Consider the following 18,112-nt stretch of genomic DNA (forward strand, 5'->3'; position numbering starts at 1 on the left):
GGCGCTATATAAATTCATTATTTACTATTTACTATTAATTTTGCACAGTTGACATTTAATGATATGAAAAGAAAAATTTAGTTCATATGGCGCTTCCCCATGATATCAGCATGCCCCAGATATTTGACAAATTAGCCTTATGATGTAACATATAGCTTGAGGCATGCAGGCTTTTAGGTGCTCATACAATTTTTTAACAAGCAGACAATGCTTTCTTTACATAAGGGGTAACTCTGAATTCTATCTCCCGTAGGATGAGGAGAATGTGAACAAAATGTCTTTGCTATGGACATACATAGGTAATTTAGGTCCTTTTTGTATGTTCAAGCCCATAAGTCTACACCACAACGACACATTTGTGTGAATGTGAGATAATATGAAATGATAATTAAGGATTTTCAATTGATCATAATATGCAATCTATGTAGTCGTTGAAAAAAGTAAAGAAGAAAAGGATTTTTTATTTTTAAAGGATGTTTTCTCAAGTTATTTAAAGCAAATAAAATGTGATATTTTACTTTTAAAATGTGAACGTCATGTCAAAATAATTGTAATTTGAGATGGTTTTGATGTCAATGCATTATGAAAGTATTATGTTCCCATATATGAAATTTTTCTATTAATTTCAAATTAAACAGAGCCATATGTAAATATATGATTATTTTCAGTGTGTTTAAATTACACTGTCTTTGAGTGCCACAACATTCCTGATTTGAATTTTTCATAAAATTTGTCGTTATGATTGCTATTATTATTATTATTATTGTTATTATTATTATTATTATTATTATTATTATTATTATTATTATTATTATTATTATTATTATTATTATTATTATTATTATTATTATTACCGTCATAATTATTATTGATACTTCAGTAGATCCTCTGAAACTGAAATTGGCCTTTTTGCCAAATGGGAAGGAAATTGCTGGGAGTGATTTTTTATTTCTCTCGTGTTTTACATCTGTAACCAGGATAGGAGCCTGACTAATTGATTCATTTTTTGCAGTGCACGTTACATTAATAATTTGGGAGGGAGGGGAGAGAGAGAGAAGGGGGGGAGGAGGAGGATGGTGGAATCCATGCTATATTTTATGAGGATGAGATATTTTTTTTTTTTCCATCTGGAAATGATCTCATTCAAAGAATTTGTGTAAGAAACCATCTTTTTGTTTGAAACTTTGGATGGCCTTAGTCTAAACACAGGTTCAGCTTGCTGCTCATGTGAACAATTTTTCCTAATCTTACCTTTTTATGTTGTCTGTGACTTAAGAAGGCACTGGGCTCTAATACCCTGAATGATGTCTACCATCTTCCTTTCCAAGACAGTGGTAGAATCTTAATGGCCTGCAAGCACTGTTGGTTCTATCAAACAAACTCAAAGGGGAATGCGTTCTTGTCACAAATGGGTTTAGCAGTTTGGACTTGTTGATTAAAAAAAAAGAAAGAAAAGAAGCAAAACAAAACTATTATCCATCAGTGATGGTCACAATTGAATTCAGCTTAAGTTATTTCCTTTGGAGCTATTTTTTTTTCCAATTTCATTACAGAGCTTTTACTTGAATTCTATACACATGTCACATAACTGATAAAGCAGTCATTCAATATATATGTACTATTTGTTTTTTTAACGACTTTTTAAAATTATCCTCCATTTTATGTGTATTACATTCTCTCTATTCCTTCATTGGTGCATATCGTTACCCTCGTATATCTGCTTTATGTAATTGCTTTTTTTGAAAATTGTATCATGTATGTGTTAGCTGAGTTTTAGTTTACTAAACTGCGCAATTATGATCTTAACCTTCCAAAAACTCACAAACAGCAAATATGAGTATGTGAAATGTTAGTAACATAAATAGATTTGTTATAGTCTACAATTTTAGAAACCTATGGAAAATAACAACAATAACTATTATTTAGATGTTTGATTGACCACAACACTTTTTGTTTGGAGATTGGAATGCTTGAATAACATTTTAGCAAAAACTACAAAATGAAAGATTCAGTTGAAGTTGAAATTATTTGTTATGCCTTTTAAAAATTATAATTATTATTTCTTTCGTTTTGTTTTTTGTTTTTACAATATCAGACACTGTTTGATTATTATTAACTATGATGATTTTATACATTGTTGCAGTGCCAGTCGAGTTAAATCAATGGAATTATCCTTTTGGAAACATCTCAAGAAAGCTTTTCTAATGATCTTTTGGATAAGAATGAATAATGAATTGTCCAATCAGCAAACATATCTATTTAAACTTTTGCGGCTAATCCAGCTACATTAAATTGAAGAGGTGGATAGAGGCTAAATTTCCCAATAGTTCGTGGTTGTGAAACCTACATGCAACAATGATGTTGATGAGTCAGTCTTGAATTGCTTGGGGTGAACCTGTCTGTTGGAGATATATGTAATCCTTGGCCTTAAAAAATTTATTAAGTCAGGGTGATTTAGACTCTTAAAATTAAAATGGAACGCATATTGGACAGCATGAGATTTGAGTTAAGTTTATAGGTTTAAATGAGGAGAATGAATATTGTTCCTTTCAAGTGCAAAGTACTGAACAGTCGTATTTCTGATTGTTTGTTTTGATTTTAAATTAACATTTTGGCACCTAGTACATCCTGACATAATACTGTTTTGATACGATTGGTAACACACATGCATTGCTGTATAAAGTAAATCAAAATTTTTTTTTTGCGGTTCAATTTACACAATATCTTTAATATTTCTCTTGCATTGTGCCAAACTTTTGATTTCACTTTTAATTTAATTTTTTTGTGTTATTTGACTAAAACTCAGATAATTAGAATTTTGACCAACAAGCACAAACCAAAAAAAAAAAAAAAGATCTTTATGTAATATGCACTGTGTTGTAATTCCTTTTGCTCAAGATGTGTATTTTGTGTATTTTAAAAATTTCTTTCCCTTTTTGCCCTATATGAAATGTGCTATATTGTTTATGGTTTACAAGGTGCAAGGCAGTCAAATGTATAGTTATAGATTTGGGAGATGATATTTTTTTTCCATGTGAATCATCTCCCTGTTATGTAGTTTTTTGTTGTTGTTGTAAATATATATTGGTTTGTAAACACTTGAGTGTATTTCTCTTAGTGGGCACCCATGTTTGTGTCTGGATGAGACTTTTGGGTGATCTCAAACTGAGTACACAGATAATGTGCTTTTGGAATTTAAGTGAGTTCCATATTTGAACCCTCCCCCTTTCTCTTACTTTTTCTTGTGTGCTTTCAATTGTAAATCTATAACTTTTTTGAATATTCCATTTTCTTATTTTTTTACTGGTGCTGAAATGACCTAAATAACTCGCAGACGCTGTAAAACACTTAAAAACTAAACATAAAACATCTGTATATATGATAAATCACAATTATAAGTTTTCACGTCTTTGTCTTGTTTTGTTGTTGCTTTTCTTATTTTTTTGTTTTTAATGATTTCTGTTCTATAATAACCCTTTTACTTTATTCATGATGGTCGACAATTTTAAGCCATTTTATTTGATTTGAAATGCATCTGAATTGGTGCTGGTATGTTGGGAATCATTCCCCCCTGCCCCATCCCCTCCCTTTATTTTTTATTCTTTAGATATTTTGATAGAAATAAATATGGCAACTTTAAACTGCCGAACTCTGACAACACTCGGTTTTTCATTTTGACCACAGAACTTTTATTTCATAAACTGATATATTCAGATGATGAAAACTTGTCTTAAACCTGAGACTTCTGAGTGAGGTTAAATTTATCAGGTTTAGACTTTTAGGGCATTTTTGACAAGCTAGGGGTCATCTTAATCAATCGATATATAACATTTTTTCCCATGCCAAAGTTAGTAAAAGATTTTTGTTCAGTGTGTATCGCCAGTGATAAACCAATTATCCAGGGTTTCTTGAGGCGCTTTACACATATTTAATGCTTTTTAAATGAAAATCTTACATTGATATAATGTACTACATGCATATCAATGTTGATAAATACAATGCATCTCAATTTGGAATGATTGAAGTAATTGCCGTTTTCCACGCCTTTGGTGCCAGGACCGAAGGGTCCTTGCCTGATGTCAACAAAATAAGCGGAGGGGCATTACCATTAGGACTTAGACTCCATGTTATAAATAGTGTTAGTTTCTCAATAAATGAAGATTAGGACTCCACGTTATAGGTAGTGTTTAGTTCTTTTATAAATGAAGATAGGGCAGGCAGATTTAAAATGGTAGGTAAATATTATTTTAGCAGAAGGAAATAATTATATGATTCAATTTCAGTGGTTCCCAGATTTATATATTACAGAATATACTTAATCCATTGCATTTGACAAATTAGCTGATTAGATGTTTTTAAAAATTTTTTTTTTTTTTTTTGTATAATTATTTTTTTTTTTTTTTATTTTTAAAAATTTTTTTGGTCCGTTCCATAAATATTTACTTGTGCAGTCACCTGCATTATTATTATTATTATTATTATTATTATTATTATTATTATTATTATTATTATTATTATTATTATTATTATTATTATTATTATTACTATTAATATTATTATTATTATTAATATTGTTATTATTAGTGTTAGTGTTAGTTTCATGATTGGCATGTACATGAATGGACAGGCTTGTGCTGTCAGGAATTTTGTTTGATATTAATATGAAAAATAAAAGGGTGTCTTTTTATATTACAATAAATTTTATTGGTTAACTTTCCTTATCATCATCATCGTCGTCGTCACGTCATCACCATTATCATCATTACTATCATCATCATCATCCTCGTCGTCGTCAACAGCTAGTCTTTCATACAGGATCTAAAAAAAAAAATAAAAAGAAAGATATACCCCCTCCCTCATTCTATATTATTTCATGACTTCTTCTTCACCGGGTATCCCTCTCCACTAACAACGTGGGTGGAATTTCCATCAGGACATGGGGAGATCGAGAAAGATCACCTATGCTGTGTCTTCTCTCCCCCCATGCCCCCCATATGTTTTATTTGTTCCCTGTCTGTTTATTGAGGATTGAGATTGCTCTTTTTTTTCTGCCTGGTCCTGCAGGAATCCTTTGCTTGGAGGGAGACTGTCAAATGTATAGTGGCTTTTTTTTGGAGGTGTGTGTGGGGGGGGGGGGGGGGGGGGGGGGGGGGACGACGATATGATATTAGTTTCTCCTTACAAAACCCGATACTATCCGACGTTATGGGAAGGAGGTAGTAGTGAGGGGTTGAACCTGGGACTATGGGTTTCGTAAGAAAGCAATACCGGGAGGGGGGGGGTATTACTTTTTTACGACACCCGACGCAGTGGGGAGTGAACCTGGGACTATGGGAGATGGATATCTATGGGAATTGAAGCTGGACTATGGGATTTGGGTACCAGAGGAGAATGAACCTGACACTACAGGAGGTTGGCACCAATGGGGATTGAACCTGGCATTACGAGAGGTAGATACCAGTGACAATGATTCCAGAAGGAAACTTATCTTTTTATCTTTTTCAAAACCTTCCGAAATCGTCAAAAGTTAGGGGAAGTGGGCACTATGGTGGGCACCAATGGGCAATGAACCGGGGTCTTGTGCACACCAGTGGGGACTGAACCTGGGACTGTGGGAGATGGAGACCAGTGGGAATTGAAGCCGATTATGGGAGTTGGGTACCAGGGAAGAATGAACGAGACTATAGGAGGTGGAAAGCAATGGGGAATTAACCTGGGACTACGAGAGGTACCGAGATACCAGTGGAGAGTGAACTCAGAAGGATACTTCTCTTTTTCGAAACCTACCGAAATCGTCGAAAGTTATGGGAAGTGGGCACCAATGGGGATTGAACCCGGGACACAGGGAAGTGCCCACCAGTGGGGAGGGAACCTGGGACTGTGTGAGATGGATACCAGTGGAAATTGAAGCCGACTATGGGAGTTGGGAAGCAAGGAGAATGAACTTGAGACCATATGAGGTTTCGGCGGGTTAAAAAAAAGTAATACCCTCCTGGTATTGCGACATTTTTTTTTTTACGAAACCCGCCGAAACCCATAGTCTCAGGTTCACTCCCAACTGGTGTACACTTCCCTGACTCCCACCCACTAGCCACCCACCACAGACTTTCGATACGATAGTAGCCTAAATCAATGTATCGATCGATAATTATCGATACCGAAGAGACTTGAACCAGGGGAGATCATTCTAAATATTTTCATAATGACGTAACACGGGAGAGAACAAAAATAAACCTATAGAGGTACCCCTGGGCCAAGCCAATTAGTCACTGAAATTAATAGACCCGTTGAAAATTTAAATGTCTCATGAATTCGATTGGAGCATTATAATCTCACATCTTATGTTTCCCAAATTATTAGAACGGCTATAAATTCAACATAATTGTCTATATGGGCATTTTGTTACTCCTGGCTACTCCTCTCCTGGATGAAGTCATGAAGATGACCAGTGAAGTGAAGATTTCCAGTGGCTAAGAAGTGACTTTTTTTAGTCTTCAGCTTCAAAGACAATCCACCATAATTTCTGTAACTGTTTTTGTCTTAATTTTGATTGCATAAAGATTCCAAACATTATGATGTTGGTGAAAAGATTAGACTTATTGTTCGGAGACACTTATTCAAGAATTTTTTGGTAGACGGCCAAATCTAATTATTGACAATAGAGTTCACTTCATTGTTGAGAGCCATATTCATATTCATAAACCAAGAATCAAGAGTCAAGACCAGGTAAGCTAAAGAAAGCCGATGACTTTAAAATGTTTCCTGTTTCAATTTTACCTTTTATTAAGACTTCTAATGGCTTTCACTCATCGTTCCCAGTTTACCAGTTTTCTAGAAGAGGCACTTAAATGAATGGCTAAATCTGTGTCACAGTTCTCCCATTCACCTGTGTGACCGCTAGTTATCGTTTGTGAGCTGCAGGCTAAAACCACGGCTTGGTTAAATTGAGATATCTCTGGTATTTATTTACAGAATTGGATAAATTAAATACCAAAATAAAGGGCATTGAACGCCCTATCATTTGGTACAATTACCATTTCCCTCCTTAAATTCATTTAGAAGATATAGTAATAGAAAGATAGCTTAATTGTAGTGGGCAAGAAAATCAAGCCGTTTATCATCATTCATGAAAAAATCCCCTTAAAACATAAATAATCATAAAATTCAATCATTTTCCTTTCCAATGATACCATTTTCAACTTTCAAAACTGCTTCCAGGATACCCTTTGAGCATTCCATAAAATCACACTCAATTCAAAATCTACCAAAGTAACGCCATTTCAGCTTGGACTGCCGTGGTCAGCGTCGGTCATTGGCTCCTAGCCTTGTGACGTCACAGTGTTTCAGGGGAATCCCCTTTCGTTTTTTCAGTCAGCTGGTGCCCAATAAACGGGTAGTGCAGGGGGAATTAACCGCGCCTCTTGATCTTGACCCCCTTTTGACGACGGTCATGACACGGATTCGGTCATTCATGTTGGTTTCTTTCTTTATCTTACACTATCACGATGGCAGTCAGCGAGCTCCCTGAGGATATTTCTCAAAATTATTTACCACATAAATTGACATCCTGGCAAAAAAACACGAGAGGAAGCTTTTTGCCTATAAAAATATGTTAAAATATTTAAAAAGGAGAATGAAATTTTTGATGTTTTTGCTTCTGTTTATCGAAGCCAACCGAAGAGCGAGAAGCCCCACGACGTGAGTTTTGAGGGAAAAGAAGGCAGTGGATGCCTACTGCTCATACAAAGCAGGGTAAGTGTTCAATTTTAGCTGAGTTTCATTTTTAAAACTACTGTTTAAAGTTACAATCGATTTCTATTTTTCTATGCATCGTCCTCTTCTGCACTGTGTAAATTATCACGACGCTAGACAAGTCATCTCATCGGTCAGTCAGTCATGTGGGTTGTGAAACAAGATTAATTTCAATGAAATGTTAAATGTTAGGTGACGTATGTCTTTTTCATCTTGGTCTTCATGAATTCAGTTTTGTAGAAAGCGTTACTACATAAAAAAGTGGTGGGGATGGGAGTTAAGCGAACGTAAGTAAAGGGAGAACAAAAGAGTTGTACTGTCATGTGTAGGCGAGTTAGAGTTGTGTTTTATGTGTGCCCCTGTTGTTTGCATTGGCTCAGTAGAGCATCGGCTCAATCCGATTATTTAAAAAATATCTATATATCTTGTTTTATTGATAGAAATAAACAAACTTAAGTGCCCTTATTAATTTTTTTAAATCACAGGTATACGATTATCAGAATTACTAGTACTAAGTTCATGATGACAATGATCACTAAGTCTATTTTTACAAATTTAAAGTAATTTTAATTTGCATCACATTAAGTTGCCTCTCTCAGTTTATGAGTGCCAAAATGATGGGAAAGTATTTCATTTTTACATCGATTCCATAATTTCTTGCATTATTTAGTCTCACAAATATCTATTACTATTGTTATCATTCTTATTATGATCATATCATTATCATTATTATTATTATTTTTTTTATTAGCATCTTTAGTGTATCAATGACTATGATTTGATGCCCAGTTAAGGAATTTTAGTTTTCTCTAAAGTTCTTTCCACTATAAATTTTCAACTGCTTCTCTAGGCAGTTGGCCCTAAATAAATATCATTTCAGTCTTTCTGAGTTAATTATTTCAGGGATTTGGTACAGAGAACTTTAATTAGATTAGGAAATGAAAGAAAAAAAGTCTTCTAAGGAAACATGCTTTTTATTATATTTATATTTATAAAACGCAAACATAAAATTTGTGGACTGGGCCATCAGGTAAAATATGATGCTTTAGAGTTAGAGACCAATTATTATGTATGCCATTTCAAGGGAATCAATTACTAAGTCAGTTGAGCTATGCGGGAAATTAAAATAGTAATATTTGTGACTCACAGCCTGAGAAAGATATGTTGGGAGTGCGTTTGTAGATGCAAAGAATTGAATTTATTTACAAAAATTTTGTTAAAAATTATTGGCGCAGCATCCACTAAACGTGCTCAAAGCGCTTTACAATGGGTTCTGGGCCAACAGCAACAATTAACATTTAGGACAGGTCATGACGCCTGTTAGGCAATATTACATTTTTTGTTTCGGACAGAGACACCCTGTTAACGGCCAGGTACTCATTTTACACCTGAGTACGGTGAGAGAATGTGAGTAACAAGCCTTTTCCAAGGACTCAACTATGCGCTGAGTGAGGCTCGAACCCAGGACCTTCCAATCCAAAAGCGAGTGTCATACCACAAGACCACATAGCCGCACGAAAAAATATGAGACTTGGATTAGATTAATTTTTAATTGCGGAGAGTGAATGTAGTTTATTGATTTATTGTAGAGTGATTATCTAAATTTTAAATATTTTTGATTATTTTAACTTTAAATTCACTTTCTAGCATCATTTTACCTCGAATACCCTTTGTCAAGTGTGATCCATTAGCTCGATTTGGCATAATATTTTTTAATTCAACTTAAAAAGGGGGTTAGCCATCCTATACACCATTTTAAAAATAATATGACTCATCATCTAAATATGTGATATAATTTTCATTCCGAGCAGGTTTTACAAACAAGTGTTGTTTTCATTTGTTTTTAAATTTTACTTGCAGCATATCTGGTGAATGTTACCATGTTGTTGCAGTAATCCTTACACTGAAGAATTGGCTGCAAGCTGGATTACAAGATATACTTACAGATCCAAGCTGCACACAAGCCTTCCACAACAATGGAGTAAACCTCGTGGCCCAAGAACTGATCCCGAGCCCATTACCTCCATGGTTATTCCCAAACCACGTAGGAATGTAAAGCTGCGACCAGTCATGGCAGCTATTGAGAAGAGCAGGTAATAAAATGCATTCAAATCATTGGGACAAAACAATCTGCATTGTTACAAGGGTAGATTGTTTGATTTTAGGGGATTTACAGCACTTGCGACACAATTAAATCATTTGAGTGCCAGATGATAGGGGGAGAAGTTGTAGATCTGAAGTTGAAAGTATCAAAGGAAAAGCAAGACAAAGGGATATGGTTCGAAGGGGGAACAGAAGATCCCATGAACAATATACTGATGTGCCTACTTTGGCATTGTTAAAAGGCTTATAGTCTGAATTCAATAGACTTTGATTTTTTAAGGCCTTGGGCCTGTTTGTCTTTATCTCTATACCATCAAGAAAAACTAGTGTGTCCGGAAAATCTTTTAAAAAATGTTGTAGCATGTTATTCTTAATGGTGTCCCGATCGGGCCATACTGGCAAACTGTCAAGCCTGAAATACAAGTAATTGATCCATGCCCTAAATAGACATCCTGCATCATTTCTTGATATTTTAAATAAATTGGCAAGATGCAAGAAAGTGTAATTTTGACGCAATTTCATCATAACAAGTAAAAATTGATCTATAATGGGCAAGCAACGTGTTGCTTTCATTTGTGTTGATATGGTAAATTACAAAGATGAATATTTTTACAAAATCTTCATACACGAAACCAGTGTAACTCTTTACAGCTTCTTTCGGTCCGTGATGGTGCAGGTGTTCAATGGTCAGTGAGTGACTGCATTTATCTGCGTCCGTTTTGGTTTTTTTTTGACAACAGCAGCCTCTTAAGTTCCTCTCCTTTTAATAATTCTTGGGCGTGAAGTCTCTTAGACTCCTTCAGTTGTTGCTTAAGCAAAAAGACTTCTTCTTTCAGTGATAAGTTCTCTGCAACCACTGCTAACAGTGTCATGTTAGAATCTGAAATAAAATGAAATTATTTTTGCAATTAGTTGTCCAGCAGAGACTAAATCAACAAACTGTAATTAATCTGGGTAAGAATATTGAATCTATTGAGACCACCCACTTTTACTTTTACCCACTTACAATGTCTGGAATTGCATTAACAGTACTATCCAGTTAGAAGTTTGTTTTTTCTCTGTCATAGGTATTCTATGTATGAACAGTGTTTTATTTATGTCCAGCTATATAGAGACTGGTAGCCTGCATATCTAATACCCAACATTTTGGATATGCAGATTAAGACTGACACCTGTACATCTATGCCTTTTTTAAAAAGGTAGTTGCAAGTCAAGAGGAAGGGAATTGAATAAAACATTTATGTTTCTATTCTAATGGGCCCGAGAAAAGTATTTTAAATAGAAATTGCCCAAGGCAGCAAGTTGTTTGACTCCAGACAATCTATGTTTTTTTTTTCAGGCGGTTAAAATAAATTTATCACATATTCATAAAATCATTGATTTTTTAAAAATATTCTTATTCTTTTCATGCTTTCTTTTTTTTTATTTCCTAGGCTCCTCTCATTGGTGAGAAGACTGTGTCATCTGAAACTTCTATCAGTTGTTGGGATTTGGCACTTCCATGTCTGATAAATTTTGATCCTCCAGAGAGCGTGGTGAAATATAGTCATGAGTGGCAGGATGTATCTAATCAGCACTTCGGATGCCCAAAATCTTGAACATTCAACTGTTCAACAGGCTCACTGTACTCTTTCCACATAGTAAAAATTATACAATTTGTCATTTCTTTTATGTGTTATTAAAGTCATACCTAAATTTGGAATAACCCTTTGTTCATTTTCCTTGTTATCCCTTAGTTCATTTTCTTTGTTTTCAGTCTCCCTGTTGACCACTTCAGTATCCATAGGTTCTGGTGCGGATCCATTTTCGGGATTGGTTGCTTCAAAATTAGTGTTCTTTCATGACCGTCTCTGAAAAAGAACAAAATGTAAACGTTTCTGACATTGATGTGTTTATGCACTTTATGGTCTTGTGGTAAGACTTTATCCACCAGGTGGGGGTACATTGAGTATGTAGACCAGACATGACGACAATAAGGCGCTATGACTATCTTGTAAGATTACCATCCAGGTAGTTTTATTTTATAAGTGCGGTTATGTGGTCTGGAGTAGGTCATACACCTTTGGACCAAAAGGTCTGGGTTCGCATCCCGAGTGGTGTAAAGTTGAGCCCTTGGAAAGGCTCTTTACTCAGATTTTCTCACCTTATGTGGGTGTAAAATGAGTAACTGGTCAACAGCGTTGTCACTGTCCAAAAAAAAAGTGTAATATCGCCTAAGTGTCGTGTCTCATCCTACATGTTGAGTGTTGCTGTCGACCCCTTGTAAAGCGTTTTTGGCATGTTTAGTGGAGATTGCTGTTTATGAAAGATCCAGGTTTTTATTTATGATAAGAAAAAGTAAGTAAAGAGCTTTTTTCCAAGGACCCAACTTATTGCACACACAGTCACAGAGGGACTCAAACAAGTCAGAATGTCATACCCCGAGATCTCAAAGCTAAACATAAGACAATAAGCAAATAAATGCTAAATTTACTTCTTGGGTGGGGTTCCTGGCCTTCCATAGTGGGCAGGTACATGCTGAGTCTTCTACTTCTATCCCTGTATATCTGTTTTCCAACTTGCATTCTGTCTTTGTCTTGGAATGAGATTACATACATACTTGGTTTTATCCTGGCTGGGAGGGAAACAGTCAAATGCATAGTTATTGTTTTGGGAGATGATATTTTTTTCCTTGTAAATCATCTCTCTGTTAAAATAATCTGTTCTGTGCTTCTTTTTTTTTTACATATAATTATGTGGTTCCGATAGCTCAGTTGGTAAAGCACTCGCTTTACATGCAAAGGGAACTGGTTCGATTCTGGACCCATGTCTCTTGTTCACACAGTGGTGGCTGGTCTGTTAGGCCTTGAGTCTTGAGGAAAGTACTTTGTGATACACTGGCAGCATCCCACCAGAAGGATGACATGCACTGTAAAAACTGGAGTAATAAAATCTGGCTACATTGGTCCTATGGCTCTGAAAAAAAAGACTACTTTTCCTTTTCTCAATTTTGGGGGTCGCGGAAATTTTATTTTTCAACCTGATCATCAAAATCAGACACATTGATCAACACTCACTATCACCCTTGATGATTTCAAACAGTAAAGCAGGGTTCAACTCATTTACCTTAACCTGCTACTGCTATCTGATTTGTTGAATTCAGGAAACAAATGTCATTATTAATAAGAAAACACACTGAGAATTTAAAAACCCATAGCCACATGAGATAACGGTCAAAAACTCACCCTGATATCATTCCTGATCAGAATCCCTCACCCTCAGAGGTTAAAGCCGACGTTTGCTTGGTGTTAATTTTGTTCTTGACTTTGGATATTGAGTTCCAATTGATAACTTGACTGAGCAAGTTCAGGATCGGGGAATCTTTTACTCGGTTCACCATCTTTGAAATGCTGCAATTTAAGTTGGAAAGATAAAATGAAATTATTTGATTTGACAGCATCAGTAAAACATGTATCTTCTCGTTTTCTTGTTATTATTAGAAGAATAACAACAGTAACATCTACTGTCAATGTCTCCCACACTATTATCACCGTACAGTGAATATAGCCTTCCACACCATTATAGTGAATATAGTCTCCAACACTATTATCACCGTACGGTGAATATAGCCTTCTAACCATTATATTGAATATAGTCTCCCACACTTTTATCACCTTACAGTGAATATAACCTTCCACACTATTCTCACCGTACGGTGAAAATCGTCCACCAAGATATTACCGTACGGTGAAAATAGTCTCTCACACACCGTCAGGCTATTATCACCGTACGGTAAATAAGAGATAAACATCGTATCTACTTGTCTTAAACTGTACTAATAAATGAACGGCTCAAATAAAGTATTCTCTAAGTCTCTAAGATCGTTCTACTTACTTCTACAATGTTGAATTTGATTAAGACTTAGACTTAGACCAACTGGCCGGGAGTCAAGACTCTAACTCTAAAAGTCAACGTGAAAAGTGAAAGAGAGAAATGATGTTTACCGAAAGAATCATAAAACAAACTCTGGCAAAAAAAAAATGAAAAAAATCAATTTTAATATGATAATGATTGATATAAATTGTGTTGAATATCAACTTACCTTATAAAAAATGTAACGGTTCTTGTTGATCTTCGCTAAATTCAGCTGATTGTGAGGGCGAGCGCAAGCCCTGATCCATCGCTTGCATCGAGGTTTGTCGATCCACGGCTTGATAAAAGGAAAAAATCGTACGCCTCCCGATCTCTCCGGATATCAACTGTCGCTGTCACAAAGGCCCCATTGACATTTTTTACCCATATTTTCTTTAATTTAAAGAATTCTGCATCAGGCTTAGTCTAAGACTACACAGCCATTACTATTGTTTATAAACAACCACCTAGCCATGTCCGAATGCCATATCCGGGTCAGGGCTCTGAGGATGTGTCACGAATCTCGTGTTTTGATTGGTTAAAAATCTACTGGTTAATTTCAGGCTGATTCCTATAGTAATTTTGGGTGTTTTTAAGGCATAAAAAATTGAATAACTCTGCTTCTATATAACCTAGAGACAAAATTCAAACGGTTTTATCATCGGGATGGTATACTGCATCATAGTAAACCAGATTTTATACTGTCATTTGAAAACTGAATTTTCATTTAAGTGCCTTAAATAATCATTAATCAGTCACAGTCAAAAAAAAAAAAAAAAAGGAAAACAAAATCTTGGTCGAAGACAGAACATTTCTCAGAAAAAGAGGTTGGGACCGGATTCAAACTAGTGTAGATTTAAAGTTTAAGTTAAAGAAGATATTGAAAGGTAGTCTAACCCAATAGGCTCTATTACAGTTTCAAAGACTTTTACACCTAAGAATAAGAATCTGATAAATCACTTGAAATTTTTCTGACAGGTTGGAGCAGAAAGTTTTCTTCATTGGTTTGATTGTTGATTTATCTTTTTTATATACATGTTTTATGCAAGTGTAATAATAAATTCGATAAATTAGATTTAACTTAGACTTATACTTATATTAGATGATGTTCTGATTCACTCCTTCCTCTCTACTTTTTCATTTATATAAGATATTTTATCCCCTCCTCTACTCCCCCCCCACCCCCTTCCACCATACTAGTTTAGATCCCTCACTTTCCCAACTTTTCCTTAGTGTCTCCTTTCTTCTTCAAAAACTTTTGCCTTTCCTCTTTGTCAGCACTCTTTCACGATTCACTCTCTGAATTATACATATTGAATTTGAACTTGATTTTTCGCTATGATTATTCTCAAGACATGTCTGAGAAGAAGAAAATTGATTATTGGCAGACAGTGTCTGCCATTAACGATGGACGGTTATACACAGACACTTTTTTGAATCTGCTCTTTTTTAAACATTTCTCCATGTTCCAGAATATGGAAAGTTTCGAAATGTTACATAGAAATTAGTAAAGTTAATAAAATATTATTAAAAACATAAAATTAACCAACATTATATCAGGCGATGGATATTAGGTTACTATATAGGTATGTGTCGACATTCATGTGGGTGTCATGGCCGAATCGTTAAGTTGTCTGCTTTAGATGGCTTGTCGGAACCGACGCTGTGTGTTCGAATCCTGGATCTGCCATTTAAAAAAAAAAATTTCCATCTTCTTTCTACAGAGCGTTGCAAATGATAAATGTCCCGTCCAACCCCCTCCCTTTAAAAAAAAAAATATTTCACTCTCTTTTGGTTCCCTTCTAGCAAGTTGTCATATTCGTCCCCACTCCAATCTCAAAAAGTATATATATTCTAAAAAGAATAAATAATTAAAAAGTAAACAAACAAAAATATTCAGAGTGCGACCAAATGGTCAGATAGAGAAAAAAAAACAATAAACAAAATTTAAAAAATAAAAACAATTTTAAGAAATTCATGCTTAGAAATGGAACAAGGCCAAACAAAAAAGGAGAAAAGAATAAACTAGCTCATAAAAAAAGGGGAGTGATCGGATTCAAACCTGTGCAGCTAAAAGGAACAAAATGAAAGGTGTTCTAGCCTAATGAGTTGTCTATCCACACCACTATTGATGCATCTTAAAAATCATGAGCTAGATAATTTTCTCCACCTTTGCTTCCTTGTTTTGATAGTTATTTCATCTCTGATTCGAATAATATGTTGTTGGATCTAGTTTTGTGGAAATATGATTATAAATTGTATTGTTTTGAATGAAGAAGACAGGAAAAAAGCAGGTGTGGTCAGTTTTGGGGCGAACAACACCTAGACCTAGGGATTCATCCACGAAGTAAACAAATTCCCGGCCATCATCAATATCCCCAGAATTGTGGTCAGAATGAACAAATTTTAGAAACAAAAGAAGATCAATAAAGTTAACAGGTAGGTAGGTAGATAGTGAAAATTTTAATGGTTGGTGGACTATGAACCGATTTGATAACTAACAAGTTTCTTGCTGGTTGAAAAATGACGTTTCAGTTCAAAATGTCAAAAACTTACATTTCATTGATCCATTTGCTTTTAACAAAAAGCTGGATTGGCATTTGAGCACTATTTACTTTCGTCTTGTGTTAAATATCACTTGATATTAACAGATTTGGGACACAAATAACCACTGGGATTTTTTCAGAATATTTGTTTTTTTCACACCTAGTTTGGCATTTTGCATAAAATCTTTCTGCCAACTTGATAAATGTGTCTGCCAATAATAATGAAAAGGCCAGGCTTTCGGTTATTGCTAGACAGGGTCTGCCAATAATCAAAAGTCCAGGTTTATTTTTATTGACAGACAGGTGTCTGCCAATTCAATAATCAGTTTTCTCTTTTGGCAGACATGTCTGAAAATCACGACAGCCTTGAGTTTTATTTGGATGAAGATGAGACATAATTACTTGGTTTAAGAAAACAGCACCAGCAATGACAGGGAGTCCACAAAGATAACATGAAAACAAAGATGGTCTAGTTTGAAAATAGAATCGCTAACCAAATTATAAAATAATAAAAAAGGGTATCATTCACGTCACATTTGTACCATGCTATAAAAAGAAAGAAAGGCAACAAGAAATCATGTATGGTTGGGATCAACCTGAAAATTCATTCTTGCAAGATTCAAAAATATATTTCAAATTAATTGAGTGGAGTGGAGATATTAAGAAAAAAATTGTTGCAACCTCTTTACCTATCTACCAATTGGTCAGAAAAGAATGTACTTTTTGATTCTACAGAAAAGCACCCTTTCAAGATTGCATGCACTGCCCTCTCAATGCTACAGAAATGGATTGCATTTTCTGGATATGATATTTTGAGGGTTATACTCATTTTAAGTCAATAAGTAATTATGAAGAAGAAGAAGACTTCCAGTTTGGATAACTGCAGTGTACAAAATCATTTAAATGTTGATTAATTTTTTTTTCATTATTCATTCCTCTTTCAGATCAGTGCATGATGGATGAGGGTACCTATGGGCGACATGGTAAGTGAAGTAGTAAGGCTGAATATCTGTTTGTTTATGCAGATTTACAAAATGCTCTGGTCAATCTTTCATTTTACTTTTATTAGATGACGTGACTTACTTTACTTAGTGCTTTTTGCCTCTTAGTCATACAATTGGGATGCCTCGGCCACCCATTCTATCCTCTGTGTAAGACCCCTCCATCTTTCTCAGTCTTCTACCATGGATCTTAGACAGAAAGTCTTCCGCTGAATATATTTATGTTTACATTTTATATGTTTAAGGTTCCTGCATAACACTGTGTGAATTACCATTGGTGGTCGTCCTTTATATTTACCTGTCCAGATGAAGATGGATGAAGGTTACAAAATCTTTCAGTTTATCAGTGTATTTCTTTTGAAGGTTATGAAATGGTTCAGTACTATTGATATTTGAACAAAAAATTGCTGCTTACTCCTGTTTTCTTTTGAGTCCTTCTTACTCAGTGCGTATAATTTGTGTCTCATTATTGAGTGGAAATGTCAGAAATAATTATGCATACTGGGTGGGGGTCCTGACCTCCCATAGTGGGCAGGGAGGTACATACTGTGTCTTCTATCCCCTTATATCTATTTTCCAACATGCTTTCTGTCTTTGTCTTGGAATGAGATTACTTGGCCCTGTTCTGAGTCCTGGCTGGGAGGGAAACAGTCGAATGCATAGTTATTGTTTTGGGAGATGATATTTTTTTCCTTGTAAATCACCTCTCTGTTATGTATTATTATATTTATTTTTAATGTATAATGTAAGCATTTGAGTGTATTCCTCTTTGTTGGATTCTGTGCTTGTGTCCGGATGAGACTTATAGGCGATCTCAAA

At 35.0% G+C, this 18,112-nt stretch overlaps 1 protein-coding gene and 2 long non-coding RNA genes across 3 annotated transcripts in view; 2 read left to right on the plus strand and 1 right to left on the minus strand.

Moving 5' to 3' along the window:
• Nucleotides 1–6,184: 6,184 nt before the first annotated feature.
• Nucleotides 6,185–18,112, plus strand: part of LOC144964537 (uncharacterized) — a 24,043-nt gene continuing 12,115 nt past the window's right edge. Inside the window, exons 1-2 of the mRNA XM_078898957.1 lie at nucleotides 6,185–6,726; nucleotides 17,237–17,275. Of these exons, the coding sequence (XP_078755083.1) occupies nucleotides 17,245–17,275 (31 nt within the window). The 5' untranslated portion in view covers nucleotides 6,185–6,726; nucleotides 17,237–17,244. The remainder of the gene's footprint in view (nucleotides 6,727–17,236; nucleotides 17,276–18,112) is intronic.
• Nucleotides 9,625–11,560, plus strand: LOC144964538 (uncharacterized). Its single transcript, XR_013643870.1, has 2 exons — nucleotides 9,625–9,845; nucleotides 11,289–11,560. It is a non-coding gene; the product is annotated as an uncharacterized LOC144964538 (long non-coding RNA).
• On the minus strand, nucleotides 9,818–11,700 carry LOC144964539 (uncharacterized). The gene is made up of 2 exons (XR_013643871.1): nucleotides 11,546–11,700; nucleotides 9,818–10,735 (listed from the first exon to the last, which is right to left on the minus strand). It is a non-coding gene; the product is annotated as an uncharacterized LOC144964539 (long non-coding RNA).

This window comes from Berghia stephanieae, chromosome 2 (genome assembly GCF_034508935.2).
Source record: "Berghia stephanieae isolate SIO BIC M18660-M18661 chromosome 2, UCSD_Bste_1.3, whole genome shotgun sequence".
In the NCBI taxonomy this organism is placed as follows: Eukaryota; Metazoa; Mollusca; class Gastropoda; order Nudibranchia; family Aeolidiidae; genus Berghia; species Berghia stephanieae.